This window comes from Lygodium microphyllum, chromosome 3 (assembly GCF_053477565.2).
Source record: "Lygodium microphyllum isolate KBCC chromosome 3, Lygodium_microphyllum_v1.1.10, whole genome shotgun sequence".
Lineage (NCBI taxonomy): Eukaryota > Viridiplantae > Streptophyta > Polypodiopsida > Schizaeales > Lygodiaceae > Lygodium > Lygodium microphyllum.
Window position 1 is genome coordinate 60,495,259 of NC_141137.1, and position 18,630 is coordinate 60,513,888.

The 18,630-nt window shown below is 45.9% G+C and overlaps 1 protein-coding gene across 6 annotated transcripts in view; it reads left to right on the forward strand.

Moving 5' to 3' along the window:
- The first annotated feature begins 776 nt into the window (after positions 1-776).
- The window catches only part of LOC148038399 (uncharacterized), a 121,525-nt gene continuing 103,671 nt past the window's right edge, over positions 777-18,630 (forward strand). For 3 of the 6 annotated variants that reach the window (XR_015689481.1, XR_015689482.1, XR_015689483.1), the window contains exon 1: positions 778-1,389. Coding sequence is in view for 1 of the 6 variants with exons in the window: in XM_087671492.1 (XP_087527618.1) it covers positions 1,309-1,389 (81 nt within the window). In the remaining 5 variants the exon portion in view is untranslated. Of the gene's footprint in view, positions 1,390-18,630 lie in introns of all 6 variants that reach the window. The other 3 variants (XR_015689485.1, XM_087671492.1, XR_015689484.1) reach the window with 2 other exon arrangements.

An 18,630-nucleotide genomic window follows, 5' to 3' on the forward strand; every position in this document is an offset into this window, starting at 1 on the left:
TAGGGACAATATTTTGCTCATTTTCAATGAGTTGAGCAAGAAGAACTCCAACTATAGGGTATTTCACAAGTTCTTGAAGGTCTCTAATTAAGTCCCGATTGTTGCATCACCACAAGTTGGTTGATGTATGTAGCTCTTATTTCTCTTCAATTAAATGCTACATTATAAAAAGAAAGACTCCGAGATCGTTACACATTTGCTTCTCCACTGTCTCCATTTCTACTGCACCATATTCTGTAGGCACAAGGAAGTTGAGCTCCATGGTTTCAGCAACGTAGGCCACCTTCTTGCTCCGATTCTTAGGCCGGTTACACACCAGGATATGAGGTGCAAAAAGTGGCGTCCGCTGTAACACGTGTCAACAGATCATTGGACCCGATTTTCGTGGTCGACGGACACTTCTAGGCAAGGGATCTCCCCTGTCCTGAAATTCGGCCGCACCCAATGCACAAGAAGACAACACATTGATTCAAAAAGGGAATCATGTGATTGACAAGAATTGAACCCCCATGAATCCCAACGTCCTCAACATTATTACCAATGGGCCAAGTCTCTTTTGGTGTAAGTGGTGGGCGCAATTTGGTGTCTAACCAAAGCAATGGACAGCTTGCACATAATCCAGCCATCCAAGGCTATGTGTAACCGGCCTTAGTCTCGACATCTATCAACATCTATTGCCTGCCTCCTCTCACCTCCTCTTGCCTCCATGGAGTAGGGTGGCACTTGTGTGACGTGGCTGCCCCCTTCCTTAATGCTACTCAATGCTTTAATGGGCGATTACACGTCAGACACTCTTCCCGCCATTCTCGCAATCGAACTTCTCATCACGAATACTGTTTTCAAGCTTTATCGTGTGGGGGCTGGAAGGGCCCCAAAATGCAACTCTTGCGATAGCCGTTACTGTAAAGACCTAGGCTCCCTAAGGGTTCTAACCCTCGATGACTTGAACATTTGAGTGAGAGAGAGAGCGAGACAGAGAGACGTGTGAGTGTCGGTGGGGGATGCTTCCTCGCGTCTTGCGTGTGTGAGGGACAGGGAGAGTGCAGAAGGCGCCTAATTTGTTAGCGCAAAGAGAGAGAGAGAGAGAGAGAGAGAGAGAGAGAGAGAGAGAGAGAGAGAGTAGAAGGCTTCCTTGTCAGCCAGTATCTAACACGAACTTTTCACATTGCTCGAGTCCATTGTCCACATTTCCGGTTTTGGGGCGAGGTGTAGGGTTCTGGAGTAACCGTGGAAAAGAGGTGAAAGATCTCTCTCCGGAGACTGCAGCCGGAAACAGGGAACAAGCAGGCCTTCAAATTGTATGCAGGGATGAGCAAGACGATGGACCTTAGGGAAGACTGCTACAGCGCCCACGGCGACTCTTCATGGATCCCAGAGCAAAGCTCATTGGTATGTGGTTTCGCTTTCGTTTTCACTCTTACAGTAAAACCGTCAAAGCTGACAAATTCAGGGGGAAATGGGGCTCTCGATTACTAGTTTTATTTATCTATAAACAGCTCTCTCCCTTTCCCCAGATTTGTTTTCTGTTTCTTCATCAGTTTTTTGGGGCTTAATCCATGGCCGGACATCTTTAAAAGCTTCCAGTCTTTCTATTCCTCTGCCATATTCTTTTAGCACATCTCTTGGTTCTTTTTTCCTCATATCTGTTGGGTAGAGCTACAAATTCCCACGATGATACGCAGGTGGTTAGAAGAAACATTTACTGCATCTGTAGGTGCAGTAAATGTTTAGGTGATACAATATGGTAAATGTTTGTTCTAACCATCTTTGAGTGATACAAGATGGTTAGAATAATTATTTACTGCATCACTAGGTGATACAAGATGGTAGATTGCCCCGTAGCTCGAATGCCCATAGATGTTACTTGAGAAATGCATTCATTGTTTTTGAGATGACACATTAGATCTGGGATCTCGGGTTTTTGAGTGACGATGATTAGTTTTTTAGGTGGTGAGTGTTTCACTTATGAAACATGCATTTTGCAAAAAGTATTTCAAGTCCAATGTTGCGTAGCAAAATCAAATCTTATGGCACACTTGGGAATCTTGGATTGCAATTGCATGTGCTTTTTATAGATCCTTAGAAAAGCACTTGCATGAAATTATTAAACTAAGACCATACTATAAAAGCACTTACATCAAATTATTATACGAAAACCATTTGATGTAATAAAAGCACTTACATCAAATTTCTCACTTACATCAAATGATTCCTACATAGGATAGTATAATCTATTCAACACACATCCCTTTGTATAGTTGATAGGGAATTTGTAAGGTTATAGAATCCTACTTGCACAATTCAATAGAAAATGAGACAACCACCAATTGAGATTTGTATAGATATTGGCCTTGAGAGCCCAAGCTCAAATCGATGCTCTTCACTTTGATTCTATGAAGCCACCTCAATATCCAATGTGGAGTGACTCTTTTATGTTGCACGTCCGTCCTCGATTAATCCCTAGCCGTGATTTGCAATGAACACTATGGAGAGCTGATATTTTGAACACTCTAGTTCATTGGCAACACTTCTCTTTGTTGCCCCTATGAAGATATGCTAGGGTTTGCATTGAGAAAACACATCACACACGACTAAGATTGAAACACAAAGACTCAGACATAGACAAGAAAAACTCAAATCCTGAACGCAAAATGCAAAATGCAAAATGTAAAAACTCAAAATTCAAACACAGAGAGAAGAAACTCTGAAGTAAATAAATGCTGTAAATGAATGTAAGAGTGTACAAAAAGCCCAAGGGCAGAGCAATGCAGTGTTTGAGAGTGATATCCATTAGAGACGAATTTCAAGTGCAGTAACCACTTGTTAGAGATGAGAGTGCTGAATAATGAAGGGTAGTAAGCTAGTCACCAAAACACATCAATCAGAGATTGAAATCTAGTAAATGCAGCAGTGCACAACTAGAGGAAAGCTGAAAACTAATTATCCGAGGCAGGGAATAGCCAAACGACCATAGGAGAGGTGTTTATTGATGTAGATGGCTTGTTGAATAGCAAAAACGCAGGTACTGTAGTGGTCGCCTGGTGGGAGAGATAGCAATAGCTTGTCGATGCAGAGAATAGTCAGGCGACAATAGGAGAGGTGTTTATTGATGTAGATGGCTTGTTGAATAGTAAAAACACGGATACTGCAGTGGTCACTTGGTGGGAGAGATGGCAACAGCTTGTTGCTTGGCACTAGATGTTGAGAACGCATGTCAATCAGGTGCTATGACGACGCAGCAAATGGAGACCTCTAAATAGTAGGGCAATGGTTGAAAATAGGTTGTCTTGGGTTGGATAGTGATGGGCTTCAATTGGTGATGGCTAGATAGTAGATGGTAGGTGGATAATGGTTGAAATCAGCATGGTAAAGTGAGAAATTTGCACCAAAGGATGAGGTCGAATAAAGGGCAGCTTGTTTATAGATGTTGAAGGGTGTCCCAAAAAATTAGGGTTTTGGGGAACTGCTGAAATTCTCTCGAACCAGGCACCAAATTGGTGTTTTTCATCAATTAAGTGTGTTTTGGGATTGTTTAAAGATACTAATAAGTTGTAAAGGGTGTTTTAGCTCAATATCCCTTCTTAGGCCCAAAACTGAGCCTAAGTAATATTTACCTCAAGACGTCCTAGTACAAAGATGATGAAATCATGCAATGCATAGCAAAAAGTACAATAGGGCGAAAGGCGATGTTGAAGACAAGTGCTGAAACTTGTAGAATACCAAGAAGGGTAGGAGTCCCCTTTCAATCTAGATGCCGATGCTAAAGAAGGAAGAGGATCTTGAAGATGTCGGACTTTGTGTGGTGTTGAGAACCATGTGGATGAGGATGATATAACCAACCTTCCTTCCGTGGATGGGTGGTAAATCCGTGATCACAACTTAATTATAGCAGCAAACAATAAATGCAAATCTGAAAATAAAAATTTACCTACTGATCTTGGATAATGCACACCTGATTGATCCCAAAATTGGCGCCCCGTTCGGTATTTCTTTAGCTTTATTGAAGAAAAAGTTGATTTACAATGGGATTCTCCCGGTTCCCTTCGCAATCCAAACTCCCCTCCCCTTGTTGTCTAAAGTGACCACTGCAATGCATTTCCCTTCAAAAATGTGGTTGCCTTGCGATGCCTCTGTGAAGTTTCCTCTAGAATAGGCTATATCAAATTGCTGAATAAAAACAAGTGCTTTCAGCCTATCTTGTGCACCATTGAAATGCTCAAACTTTATACTTTTGCCACCTTCATCATAGTCCTTCAGCGGACCTATGGGAGTCAAGTTATCATAAATGGGCTGCTGCAAAAAGGGTGCATTGGCTGTATTTGCATAAAAACCACCACTATCTGAAGCACCTACATGACCAGCACCAAATCCTTGTGCTCCAACAGTCCCTGGGGGTGCCAATACATATCCATATGGCCCGCTTTGTGCCCCAAGCATCATGCTTATGCTGCCATACATGGGATTAGGCATTCCACTTGCATTACCCGGATACATTGGGTGTTGTGAGCCATGCATTGGCTGCTGCATACCATAGGGATTTGTGCCATTCATTCCGGTATGTGGTGCTTGTCCAACCATAGCATGAAAAATGGTACCACCACCAAAGTATCCTTGCTATCCCATGCTTGCATGTGCATAATTGCCTTGCTTCCCATGTTTCCATGGATTAGCACTACCAAGTTGGCCATGCATTTGCACTTGCTGCCCCATGGATACCAATTGTTTGTGCTCATCAGGCATTTTGGGTTCTTCTAAAGAAGGCTTAGGCATTTCCTCCGGTTCTTGTGGCTGTCCCGAAGCTGTAGAAGGTGTCTTCTTCTCTTTGCCTTTATTGTCCTTCTTTGGGGCATTCAAGAATCAAGTAAACTGGGGATCCTTTGCCAATTCAGCAAAAAAATTTGCTGTTGTATGCAGTCGATCCTTGAAGCTATCATCAAATTCTTCAGCCCCTTGTTGGTCGTTAGTCTCTTTATGCATTGAAGTGCCAACATTTGGGTCGTTTCCCACATTTTCAGCATGCTGTCCATGCTGAGAACCATGCCCAACATTAGTCGTTGCATTTCCCCCTTCACCACGTGATTGACCAAGGAGTGATGCATCCTCTCCACTTGATTGCGTATCACCATGTGAAGATGTGCTTGCTGTAATTCATTGCTGAGAACAATTTCAGCAATCATGCAATAGTCCCAAGTTGCAATCAAGTTCCACAGGCCCACCAATTCAAAGGATTTGATGGTATCCTGGCAATGGAACCATGTAACCAGCCTTCCTTCCATGGATGGGTGGTAAATCCTTGATTACAACTTAATTACAGCAGCAAACAATAAATGCAAATCTGAAAATACAAATTACCTATTGATCTTGGACAACGCACATTCGATTGGCCCCAAAATTGACACCCCTTTCAGTATTTCTTTAGCTTTATTGAAGAAGAAGTTGATTTACGATGGGATTCTCCCGATCCCCTTCGCAATCCAAACTCCCCTTCCTGTCAAAGTGACCAGCAAGTCTTCAATCTGATTTGCCCCTTGATTCGGGCACTTAATTGGCCTTCACCCGCTTTGATGGAGATGGAAAATGCCCCAAATTCAATTATTTGTTGGTCCCTCTACTTGAATAGGCTAAAAACAGCTTCAGCCCTGTTGAATCCAAGTCTTGTAGCTTCCAATTTTTGGTACACTTCTCGAGACTGCTGCTAAACCCTAATTTTTGCTGTAGATTAGGGTTTACAATGGAGAAATCTGAAATTTATCAGCCTCCAAGGGTCCAAATGTTGAGATCTTCGGAGCAAGGTTGTGAAATGGCTGGGAGATGAGAGAGAGAGCTATAGAGAGAGAAAATTTAGAGTTTTGTCATGAAGAATGACTGAAAATCAATTAAATGCAGCTGATGCCCTGCCACAACAGCGTATAGATGCAAAGAAATGAAGAAAATCAGTCATCTACTACTGCTGCACTGTCTCAAAAGCGTATAGATGTTGTCACCTACTGTTGATTGGTCTTCTTCTGCCCTTGGCTGTCTCAGAAGATCATCCAATGGCTGCAAATCAGACTAACAATCTCCTCTCCCTCTCGTTGCAGGCTGAATTTATACAAATGCTTTTCTCCAGTCTCTAAAGACGTTTTTCAGTCTTCCATGGGCATTTTTGACAAGTAGTAGCCTTTCCAAATGGTTTTTTCAGTATTTTTCATAATTAAATATTAATTTTCAGTCTTTAAATACTGAAAAATAATCTAATAATTATTTCGGTGCCTTGAAAAATAAATTGACTGGCCAATAATTAAATTGGTTAGGCAACTTCCATTCTTGAGTGTCTATGCATCATCGTTGACCATCAGGTTGGCGTTAGGTACCATGAAACGCCACTTCTCTAGTGTCACCAATTGATACTTATAGCCAAATGAATGACCTCGGCCAATACTTGGTACCAGATACTACCAAGTACTTGTGCGGCATAACTTATAGCAACCTTTGCCTTTGACATCCCGTGATTTATTCGGGTCCTGGGCTCATAAATTTACGTTAATCCCAGTTGTACCTTACATGTGCAACATTTACTTAATCATGTGATTAAAAATTAATCCACATGTTAAGTGAGGTTTTCAAAAATACATATCCTCATGACAGATGATGAAGCATCCCTACTAGAAGAGCAAGGATAGAAGTCACTACCACGACAACATTAAGAGAGAGAATGCACGATTCTCCATGGGAGGGAAAGCCTCCATGCTATTAGAAGATCAAAACTCCAAGTAGATGGAACTATGAAATGAAAGGAATGATGCACATCTTTTGTCTCTAGCTCAAGAAGCACTAGTGCAAGCCTATATGTTGGCCCTACAGTGAAATACAAAACCTTTCAAAAGAGCAAAATTTGTAAGCGTGGAGGTGAGTAGTGATGTGCTCTTAAAAACAAATTTGAAAATAAAAGAAAGCAAAGCTAAGTGCAATGCAATGAGTATATAGGTATGCAATGGAAGTCTAAAAAAGGAAAAGGCTAAGTGTGTGGCCACCATTGTGTATGGTGAGGTGGGAAAGTGCTCCTGGAAGGTACAATGGATGCCCTAGAAACGGATGCGTAAAGTGCAATAGGTGAGCCACTAGCAGATCAATCAACTAAGCTTGCAGGAGTAGTGAAGGATATAGGTTGTTGAGCCTGTCCACGTGCCACATATCTAATAGCCATTGGGACAGACGGAGTAGATGATGTAGCAGTGGGAGGTCTAGTACCCCTAGACTGGCCAGTCGGAATGGAGGCATTTTTATTAGGTATTTTAGGTATTTTTTGGTGTGGCATTTTATGCCAGTGGAGCATTTTATGCACCAATCGGCAGCATTAATGCTGTCCGACCAGCATTATTGCTCCCCACTTTTTCAGCCTATTTATACTCAGTGCTCCTCCTCAGTCAGTATCATCATCTTCACCATCTGGAGACTCTGTGGAGAGAGAGGAGCCAGTGCCAGTGCCAGTGCCCACGTAGCTAGTGACTCACTGTTGTATGCGACTGTCTCGTGTTCGGATATATGGATTCCATTTCCTGTGCATACATCTGAGTTCTCATCTGTATCATGTTCTTTTTTTTTCTCTTTTTGTCTTGTGTTTCAGCAGTTTATTTCAGCACATGTTTATGCTTCCACCGCTGCTCCACTTTTGACATGGTATCAGTTTTCAGGATGTGTGTTTCTGCTGTGTTTTATTGCTGATTTCAGGACTGTTTTGTACCCCTGCTGATCAGACGACTACTGTCGCAGCCAGGCGACCTGTTTTGGGGCTGTTTTCAGCCTGCGTTTTTTGCAGTTTTGCCATCGCCTGTTGCCTACGCACCCTCTACTGCCTGCGTTTTTCATCTGCAGCTGCTTGCGACAGTTTTCTACCTACTTTTCTCAAGTTTACAGCCTGCGTTTTGCTGATTCCGCATCTCTCGTGGCTGGGTGACTGTTAATTCAGGCCGTTTTTGCTGTTTTTGGCAGTTTTTGACTGATTTTTTGACTTTCTGCAGCAGATTTTGTCTTCTATTGATCAGATTTTGGGTTATATTGCATGTGAACCCTCATTTTCTGCAGTCTGTGCTTGTGTTTTGGCTGTGTTTCCTCTCTAAATTCCATCTCTTCTCTACTTCTCTTCTTATCCTCTCCATATGGTTCCTCCGTGCACTTCCACTGATGATAAGTTACATGGACCTGATTATCTCACATGGAGTGCTGTCATGAAAGCTTGGTTTGTGCAGAAGCGGTTATGGTACATCGTCTGTGGAGCTATTGCTCGACCTCTTCGTCCTTTTCCTCTTCCTGAAGACTTTGATGAGGACAACTATGAGAAAGCGGTGCTCACATGGGACTCGGACGATGCCCGTGCTTACTCGGCGTTGCTTCGGTGTATTTCTAAAGCGGTCTTACCGGCGGTTACCTCCTGTAGGACATCTCCTTAAGTATGGCAGAAGTTGCAGCAGATGTACGAGGCACCTTCCACCATGCGGGCAGTCACACTTTATGGCCAGCTCCAGCAGATGAAGTTTGAGCCGAAAGATACTATTCAGTCTTTTCTTCTTCGTGTTACGCAGGTACAGGACCAGCTTCGGCACATGCAATCTGCTCTTCCCGAGGCGCATCTCATCGGGACGGTCCTCTACAAGCTCCCCCCGGAGTTTGATGGAGTGGCCAATGCTTTGCGGGCGCAGACATCATCGACTCCTGTTAATTTTACACATATGACCTCGATGCTTCTTGAGCATGAGACATCCTTGAGATTACAGAGACGACTTCCGGCACATTATGGAGGCGAGGCTTATGTAGCTTCAGAGAGGGGTGACGGGAAGAAGAAGTCGAAGGCCCAGTGTTACCACTGTGGCAAGAAGGGACATTTGCGGAAGGACTGCAAGACGTTAGCGGCTTCCTGGAAGGAGCAGAAGAAGAAGCGGGATGTTGACTCTACCGATGAGTCCTCTCCTTCATCAGACTCCGACTCCGATCATCCGACCAAGGTAAAGTCCAAGGCGCGGAAGGGATCCTCTTCTTCGGATCGCGGGAAGGGCTTGGTGTTAGAGATCATAGCCAGGCAGGCAGACTGCCTGCACAGCAGTCTGCACAGTCGGACTGTGCAGTCGAACTGCCACGTGGCAGTCCGACTGCCTGCAGCCCAGTCGGCTGCATTTAATGCAGCCGACCTGTCCTGGTTGCGCCCTATTTTCTAGCGCCCTCTTTTGCCCCAGTTGTTGGCTATTTATACCCGACGTTCCCAGCAGTCTACACACACTTCTTTGACGCAGATTACAGACCGGTGACGCACAGATTCTGTCTCTGTTCACAGATTTCAGACAGCAGACAGTGCAGACTGCAGCAGACTTCGAGGTGGACAGCAGGTTGCATGGTCGAGGTGGAGACACGCAGTCCAGCGCACTGCGCCCGTGTATATCTTTGTATTCAGCATTCTTTATACAGCAGATCTTCATCGTCCACTGTCTCTTTCTCTCTCTTCTCTCTCTGCGTTCTCTCTCTCTCAGTCCTACGCTTCCGCACCGCTGCACTCTGACATGGTATCAGAGCAGTGTTTAAGGGCTGACTGAGCGCAGAATCAACCTGAAGAGGAGTTTCCATCGCGACACAAATTTGCGTTTTTTGCGTTTAAGGGCAGACAGGAGGGCTGCGCCTTGGAACAAGGCTGAAATGAGTGTGGGCGCACAGGAAAGGAGTACAGGTGGTGGATTTGCTGCTGTTTACTGCTGTTTGACGTGGAGGAAGTTTGAGTTTTCAGCCTACAAGTGCAGGTTTTGCTTTTTCATCGCCTTCGGCGGGTGCAGAAGCTTCAGGACGCGGAAGAGCCTTAGCAGGCCGAGTTTTCCCAGTCAGAGGGGGCTGCTTTTGCGTTTGTGAAGGCATTGCAGGTGAAGATGTCTACAGAGATGGATTATGGACCGGAAGGTTCCTGTCTTACCGGCTCTTCCTACAGATCAGAAGCTCGATGGCGACAACTACCGCATTTGGCGCGTCATGATGTTGGCCATCCTTGAGTCCTATGATTTGGCGGAGTTGGTACAGGAGGAGATTGACCGGCCCTCGGTGAGAGATGAGTCTAAACTCTCTTCCGATGCTCGTGCGGAGTTGGCCAAGGCCCAGTCTCATTGGGACAAACTGAATGCCAGGATACGATCCTTTCTCTTTCTATCATGCACTACAACCGTGATCGCTCACATCGAGCACTTAACGGTGGCTCGGGAGATATGGCTGGAGCTTGATCAAATGTACAATCGGATGACCTTGATGAAGAGGGTTTCTTTGGAGGTACAGATGCGGACCTTGTCCGTCAATAAGTCTTCTTCGCTACGGGAACACATTAACAAGCTAAGGCAGCTACAGATGCAGGTTCAGAATGCGGGGAAGCCGATTTCCTCCGAAGACATGGCGATCACACTATTGTCCCAGTTGTCGCCACGATTCGGTACATTTTACTCTGCCCTTATTGCTTCGGGGCGAGAGTCTACTCTTCGCTGGGAAGAGTTTGTTCCTATGGTTTTGGACCAAGAGGAACAGTTAAAGGGACAGAATGCTTCCAAGTCGGAGGCGCTGACAGGTCAAGCCTCTTAGAAGAAGGGGAAGGACCAAAAGAAGAAGAAGGGGGATAACAAGTCCCAGAAGGACAAGGAGAAGGACAAGGACAAAGACTCCACATGCCATATTTGTGGAAAGATTGGCCATTGGAAGAAGGATTGCCCTGACAAAGACACGAAGGACACCAAGAAGAAGGACACTAAGGATTCTGGAGCGGTGGCTGCACCCTCATCAGCTGCATTTCTTCATCTAGCTGTCATTGAGGACGCTTCACCGAATGCTTTTGATGCTACGATGACGGCTTCCCAAGCTCGAGAGTGGATTGTTGATAGTGGTGCCTCACGGCACATGACTCCTTCATCAGATGGTGTTGCCTAGTTGCGACCCTCGCGTGGGCAGATTCTCATTGGAGACAGCTCTTCCGTTTTTGTTGCAGGTCGGGGTAAGATGCAGCTTATTCCGGATGGACGAGATGGTACCCATACCTCAGAGGTTTTGCATGTACCACGATTAGGGTACCATCTCCTTTCAGTTTATAAGATTTGCTCCCTTGGTCTTTTGGTGGAGTTTGACAGTACTACGGTGCGAGTCCTTGATCGTGGATCGAGGAAGGTTCTCTCATCCGGGTACGAGGAGAACGGCATTTACAAACTGAAGTCTTCCACCGCCCTATCTACTCTTCTTCTTACCTCACAGTCATAGTCAGAATTATGGCATGCTCGGTTTGGTCACTTGAACTATGACTATCTTCGGAGAGCGTCACGTGGACAGCTTGTTCGAGGGTTGCCAGATATAGTGGTGAGCCAGTAGCCATGTGTCTCCTACATACGGGGGAAGCAGCATAGGGATGCCATTCCCCACACAGCTTCGCGGCGGTCTACTTCACCGATGGAGCTAGTATCTACGGATCTATGTGGCTCTATGAGGAATGAGTCCCTTCGTGGGAGCTCGTACTTCATGCTGATCGTGGATGACTATAGCAGGATGACTTGGGCCTACTTTTTGGCATTAAAGTCAGAAGCTTTCTCGCACTTCAAGGATTGGCTTCTCTTTGAGAAGAACCGATCAGGCCGGAAGTTGAAGACCTTGCGATCCGACAAGGGAGGTGAATTTGTGTCTAATGAGTTTGCTCGGTTTTGTGCAGATAGAGGAATTCACCAGGAGTTTGCCAATACTAATACTCCCCAAGAAAATGGTATTCTTGAACGGAAGAACTGCAGTGTGATCGAGATGGCGCGCACCATGATGGAGCACCGACAGACCCCTCAGGTTCTGTGGGCCGAGGCTGTGGCTACTGCAGTCCACATCCTTAATCGATCCCCTACTTCGGCCGTGGCAGGGATGACCCCATTTGAGGCTTATTTTGGGACGAAGGCAGATGTTTCTTACTTTCGGGTCTTTGGGTGTGATGCCTATGTTCACATTCCCAAGGCTCACCGTGATAAATTTGAAGCGGCTTCCCGAAAACAGGTGTTTGTTGGCTACAGCTCCCAGTCCCAAGTCTACCGATTGTATGATCCCGTCAAGCGGGATGTGTACACTAGCCGTGATGTGCGGTTTGTGGAGGTTCCGGCTACTTCAACGGGTGAGGAGCATCCTGTTCTTGGAGATCCAGGGGAGAGTTGGGCTCCTTCTACAGTTCCACTGGAGCCCGTGCCTTTTGATTATGATTCTGTTTCTGACACAGAGTCTACTGTTCCACCGGACACCTCTGAGGAGTTACTGCCGGTGGATATTCCAGAGTCTTCTGCTGATGGAGAACGTCGAGGGGAGGTTCGGCCTCCTCCTCGCTGGGCCCGTGACACACTCCGTGATTCAGGGATCGAGGGGGTTCCTGAGGAGTGGGGACCGCAGGATGGTCCGCGGCGGTCACGGAGGCACCAGGCACATTCTACGGAGCTTGTTTGCTCCAACTATTGTTTGCTGACCCGTGTTATGCAGGATCAAGAGCCCACCTCCGTGAAGGAGGCTTTACAGTCCGCCCCATGGAAGAAAGCTATGGAAGCCGAGTTGGAGGCTATTGAGAGGAATGGCACTTGGTCACTCGTGCCTCGCCCCCCGAAGAAGAAGGTGATTGGAGTCAAGTGGGTCTTCAAGACCAAATACCTCAGTGATGGTACTCTGGATAAGCACAAGGCTCGCCTTGTTGCTAAAGGTTTTGCACAGCGCCCAGGTATTGACTGTCATGACACTTTTGCCCCCACAGCTCGTATGGCGACCATTAGAGCTGTTCTTGCTTTGGCTGGCCATAGGAGATGGCTTGTTTATCAGTTGGATGTGAAGTCGGCCTTCCTGAATGGTGATTTGAAGGAGGAGATCTATGTTGAGCAGCCTCCTGGCTTTGGTTCTTCAGATGGGAAAGTCTACAGGTTGAAGAAGGCCTTGTATGGCCTCAAGCAGGCCCTGCGTGCATGGAACGAGAAGATTGATTCGTTCATCCAGTCTCAGTTGGGATATCGGCGGGGATCCGCAGCTGTATGTTCACACTTTCGAGGATGGTTGTGTGCTGTTTGTCTTATATGTTGATGATTTGATTGTCACAGGTGATGCTGCACAGCAGGTCCAGGAGACGAAGTCAGCTTTACATCGGACGTTCGAGATGATGGATTTGAGTCTACTCCATTTCTTTTTGGGCCATGAGATTTATCAGTCTCAGAGGGGGATCTTTATCTCTCAACAGAGATATGTACAGGAGCTTTTGGTGTCTTTTGCGATGGAGGATTGTCGAGCCCTCTCTACTCCTATGGATCCGAACTGGAAGGCCACTTCCCATTCAGCTTCTCCTTTGGCGGATGCGTCCCGCTATCGACAGTTGATTGGGTCCTTGATTTGGCTTCTCAACACCAGGGTTGATCTATGTTTTGCTGTTGGGCTCTTGGCAGGGTTCATGAGTGAACCTAAGATAGTGCATTGGCAGGCTGCTCAGAGGATACTTCGGTATCTGAGGGGGACGTCTGATTTAGGGATTCATTACCCCGCAGGGACAGATGGGTCCGATCTTGTACTTGCAGGTTGGAGCGACTCGGATTGGGCCGGTGACGTGGACCACAGGCGGTCTACTACAGGTTACTGTTTTACTTTGGGTGCAGGTGTTATTTCATGGAGTAGCAAGAAGCAACCCACGGTAGCCCTTTCGTCTACTGAGGCGGAGTATTGGGCCGCGTCTTCCACCACATGCGAGGTTGTGTAGCTTCGGAGATTATTGGAGGAGCTTGGGTGCCCCCAGACTCGTCCTACATTGCTGCAATGTGACAATGAGAGTTGCATTGCCTTGGCAAGGAACCCTGTTTTTCATGCCCGGACGAAGCACATTGAGATCCAGTACCACTTCATCCGAGAAAAGCTTCTGGATGAGACCATCACTGTGGAGTATTGCAAGACGGAGGACAATCTTGCGGATTTGTTTATGAAGGCACTTCCTCAGGCTCTACTTCGGAGACATTCCAGATCCCTCAGGCTTCTGCCCTGCCCAGGCTCTGAGAGGGGGTGTTAGAGATCATAGCCAGGCAGGCAGACTGCTTGCACAGCAGTCTGCACAGTCGGACTGCCACGTGGCAGTCCGACTGCCTGCAGCCCAGTCGGCTGCATTTAATGCAGCCGACCTGTCCTGGTTGCACCCTATTTTCTGGCGCCCTCTTTTGCCCCAGTTGTCGGCTACTTATACCCGACGTTCCCAGCAGTCTACACACACTTCTCTAACGCAGATTACAGACCGGTGACGCGCAGATTCTGTCTCTGTTCACAGATTTCAGACAGCAGACAGTGCAGACTGCAGCAGACTTCGAGGTGGACAGCAGGTTGCATGGTCGAGGTGGAGACACGCAGTGCAGCGCACTGCGCCCGTGTATATCTTTGTATTCAGCATTCTTTATACAGCAGATCTTCATCGTCCACTGTCTCTTTCTCTCTCTTCTCTCTCTGCGTTCTCTCTCTCTCAGTTCTACGCTTCCGCACCGCTGCACTCTAACACTTGGTGGCCCCTTCCTCGGCTGCTTTCTAGTGGTGGTGATGAGGTCATCCCTCACGACTCTCTTGTGCCAGAGGGAGAGTGAGCGGGTGTTCAGATGGGGCAACCGCGCCTCATCTATACTTTTATATAGGTGCACAGGTTCCAGAGAGGGACGTCCCTGACGCATTGACTTCAGTCTGGCAGAATCAAATCCTGGAGTTGGGATTGACATCCAGGTTCATGATGGGCTGGTCATCTGACAGAGAGCGGGAGGCTTTCGTCTGGAGCTCACATGAGCGGACACTTTGGCGGTTTGGCCAAAGGCGGGGAATCCATTGTCACCTATGTTCAGGGGCATTTTTGACAGGATGGTCTTGTATGCTACTGCGAGATATTGGTGATGGACACAGAGACATGCTATGATCTTCTCTATTTTCAGGTGTTTGGTACGATCGACATCGACATCAGGTTCTCTCCGAGGCACCTTGGTGGTGGCTTGATCACCCACTGCTTGGGTATCCATGGTTCTACTTGGTGGTTCTATGTTGTATAGTTTTTGATCCCTTTTCATTGTACTATTGTATTGTATCAGATCATCCATGATCTGAGAGAGGGTGTTAGCAGAGTATTTGTCAGCTCATGTGTGAGTCTGAGCTTGATCTGGGCTGAGCATTTTTATTAGGTATTTTAGGTATTTTCTAGTGTGGCATTTTATGCCAGTGGAGCATTTTATGCACCTGACGACCAGCATTAATGCTGTCTGACCAGCATTATTGCTCCCCACTTTTTCAGCCTATTTATACTTAGTGCTCCTCCTCAGTCAGTATCATCATCTTCACCATCTGCAGACTCTGTGGAGAGAGAGGAGCCAGTGCTAGTGCCAGTGCCCATGCAGCCAGTGACTCACTGTTGTATGCGACTGTCTCGTGTTCAGATATATGGATTCCATTTCCCGTGCATACATCTGAGTTCTCATATGTATCATGTTCTTTTCTTTTCTCTTTTTGTCTTGTGTTTCAGTAGTTTATTTCAGCACATGTTTATGCTTCCACCGCTGCTCCACTTTTGACAGTCTAGTACCCCTAGACTGGCCGGTCGGAATGGAGGCAATCATTGCAATCTGTGGTGGTTTTCTAGGAGGAAGACCGTGGGCCTTGGTATGACACTCCTCCACGTGGCTTGATTGGTGGCAGTGTGTGCCAAATCTATTTTTTGTAGAAATTGGTTCCGTTGGAGGAACTGGCGTCACCCTTGTTTTGACTTGCCTTTATATCTTGTGAGTTCTTGCTATTGTTGGTTTTTCCTCTCGAAGAAGGGGCAACCGACTCTCGCCCCTCCGAATGGATGTGTATGGAGGACTTATTGTGGACTTGATCATGTAGCCTTGCGTAATGCATGATTGGCACTCCAACTCATAGAAGGTTGGCAATCTAGGTAATGAGATAATATATTGGATAAAATGGAAGTATTTGTCGGGCAATTTATTCAGGAAGAAGGTGACTTGATTGTCATTTGACTTCGGGGAGCCAATAGTGGCAAATTTGGTGAGTAATCATTGATATTCGGCCAACTTGACTTTCAAATCATCCCCTTTCTTAATGAAAAACTCTTGAAGCGCAAAATTGAGATTGATACGTGGAGTGTGATCCCATGCCACATAGCGGTCAATGAGATGACTCCAATGCTCAGATGCAAGGGGGAAATGTTGTAACTAAGAGCGGAATTCACTTGCATTAACTCAACATTGGTTGTAGCATTGCAGGCTCTCCATTGATGGATGTGGTCAGGGTGAGCTAATCGAGGGTCTGACATCAATATCAATGATGAGGTCCCAAAGTCCTTAAGATTCAAGCACTTGTTGCATGAAGTTCGACCAAGTGGTGAAATTCGATCCATTAAAATAAGTCTTATTTGTGAAGGCATTTTTGGCCATTGCAATAGGAATGGTAGTGCTAGGAGATAGATAAGGTATATAATGGGGGTAGGGTGAATAGGGGGGGGGGGGGGAGGATAGGGTAGAGGAGTGGAGTACACTTGAGATTCAAGCACTTGTTGCATGAAGTTCGACCAAGTGGTGAAATTTTATCCATTAAAACAAGTCTTATTCGTGAATGCATTTTTGGCCGTTGCAATAGGAGTGGTAGTGCTAGGAGATAGAGAAGGTATATAATAGGGGTAGAGTGAATAGGGGGGATAGGGTAGAGGAGTGGAGTACACTTGGGGAAAGATTCCCAGAGTGCCCACCATGCATACGAGAAGTGTGCATAGTGGATCCAAATGTGGGCATGGGCAGATTAGGGATGGGCATGGTAACCACTTGAGGAGCCTATGGTGGAGGGATAGGGACATGGGGAGCAGAGGATGGAAATCCTTGCGCAGGAGTGACCTAAGGGATGTGTGACGATAGTCCATAAGCAAAGGATGGATATCCTTGCGACTGAAAGGTCATGTGGTGGAGTGTGAGTGTTCAGGGGTAGTGAGGGAGATGCCCATCACAAATGTTCTAGAGTGTAAGGATGTGGTAAAGTGGGGGTATATGGAAGATACAACGTTAAAGGGTGGCGTTCCCCCTAACAATGCACTAAGCGGTGGAGTGAATGGAGGATAGGTAGATGGTGGGATGGAGAAAGAGAGAGTGCTAGGAGCGGAGATGGAAGATCCAACCCCTAGTGTGTTTTGAGCGGAAGTGGAATGTAATCCTAGATTTTGGAATGAAGACGTGAGTAGATCAGAATGTGGAGAAGATAGTGGTGGGATGGGAGGGAGCTAAGTATGGTTTTCTTGCTCAAATGAAATAGATGGTAGAGATATACCTAATGAAGGGAATTCGCTTTGAGAGCCTCCTCTATTAATTTAAAATATTGGAAACCATCCGGATCTTGCACACCAAAAGGAGAAATAGAAGAGGGTTTTGGCTCATACAACTCAAAAGGGTTATAGGAACTTGACATAAAGCTTAGTTGAGATAAAGGAGATGGATCGCTAGGCGTGCCGAATGTCGTGGTCCCTCCAAGATTAGAGAGATGGCTTAGGATTAAGTTGCGTGCGAGTCTCGCACAAAGACTAGCCTCCACAATCACCGGATGCTCTTTAGAAGACCACTGGCTGTGATACTATGTGAAGATATGCTAGGGTTTGCACAGAGGAAACACAGCATGTATGACCAAGATTGAAACACAAAGACTTAGATAGAGGCAAGCAAAACTCACACCTTAAATGCAAAATGTAAAGTGCAAAAACTCAAAACTTAAAACACAGAGACAAACATATAGAGAAGAAACTTTGAAGTGAACGAATGCTATAAATGAATGCAAGAGTGTACAAAATGTCCAAGGATAGAGCAATGCGGTGTTGGAGAGTGACATCCGCTAAAGATGGATCCCAAGTGCAGTAACCACTAGTCAGAGATGAGAGAGTACTGAATAATGAAGGGCAACAGGCTGGTTACCAAATACAGCGGCGGTTAGAGGCTGAAATCTAGTAAAGGCAGCAGTGTACCACGAGAGGAAGGCTGGAAATTGATCACTTGAGGTAGAGAACTGTCAGGTGACAACAAGAGAGGTGTTTGCTGATGTAGACGGCTTGTTGGACAGCAAAAACACAGGTACTACAGTAGTTGCCTGGTGGGAGAGATGGCAGTAGCTTGTCGCGTGGCACCAAATGCTAAAAATGCAGGCTGATTAGGTGCTATGATGATGCAGCAAATGGAGACCTCTAAACTGTAGGGTGAGCTATACGTAAAAAACTTATATTTATCAATATGCAAAAACTTATAGTTATAAGTTAGAAGATGTTAATGAAGCTATAAGATGGAAGTTCTTAGTTCTTAGAGAGAGAGAGAGAGAGAGAGAGAGAGAGAGAGAGAGAGAGAGAGATCTGCTAGTTATAATTGATTGTCAAAAGTATTGGTCTTGATTGATAGATTGTAGTTGGAACCAAACTATGGCCATGATCCTTGTTTCAAGTGTTCACTTTTAATGTTCACATGTGGAAGAATCACAAGTTTACTTTTATGAAAGGTCATGATTGAAAGGGTGGGTCCCTTTTTGCTTGTAAAGGCTGTGATTGAAATGGTTGATCTGACTTCACTTGATCTACACTCAAAACGGCACATTTGTGGCCTAAAGTAAATTGTG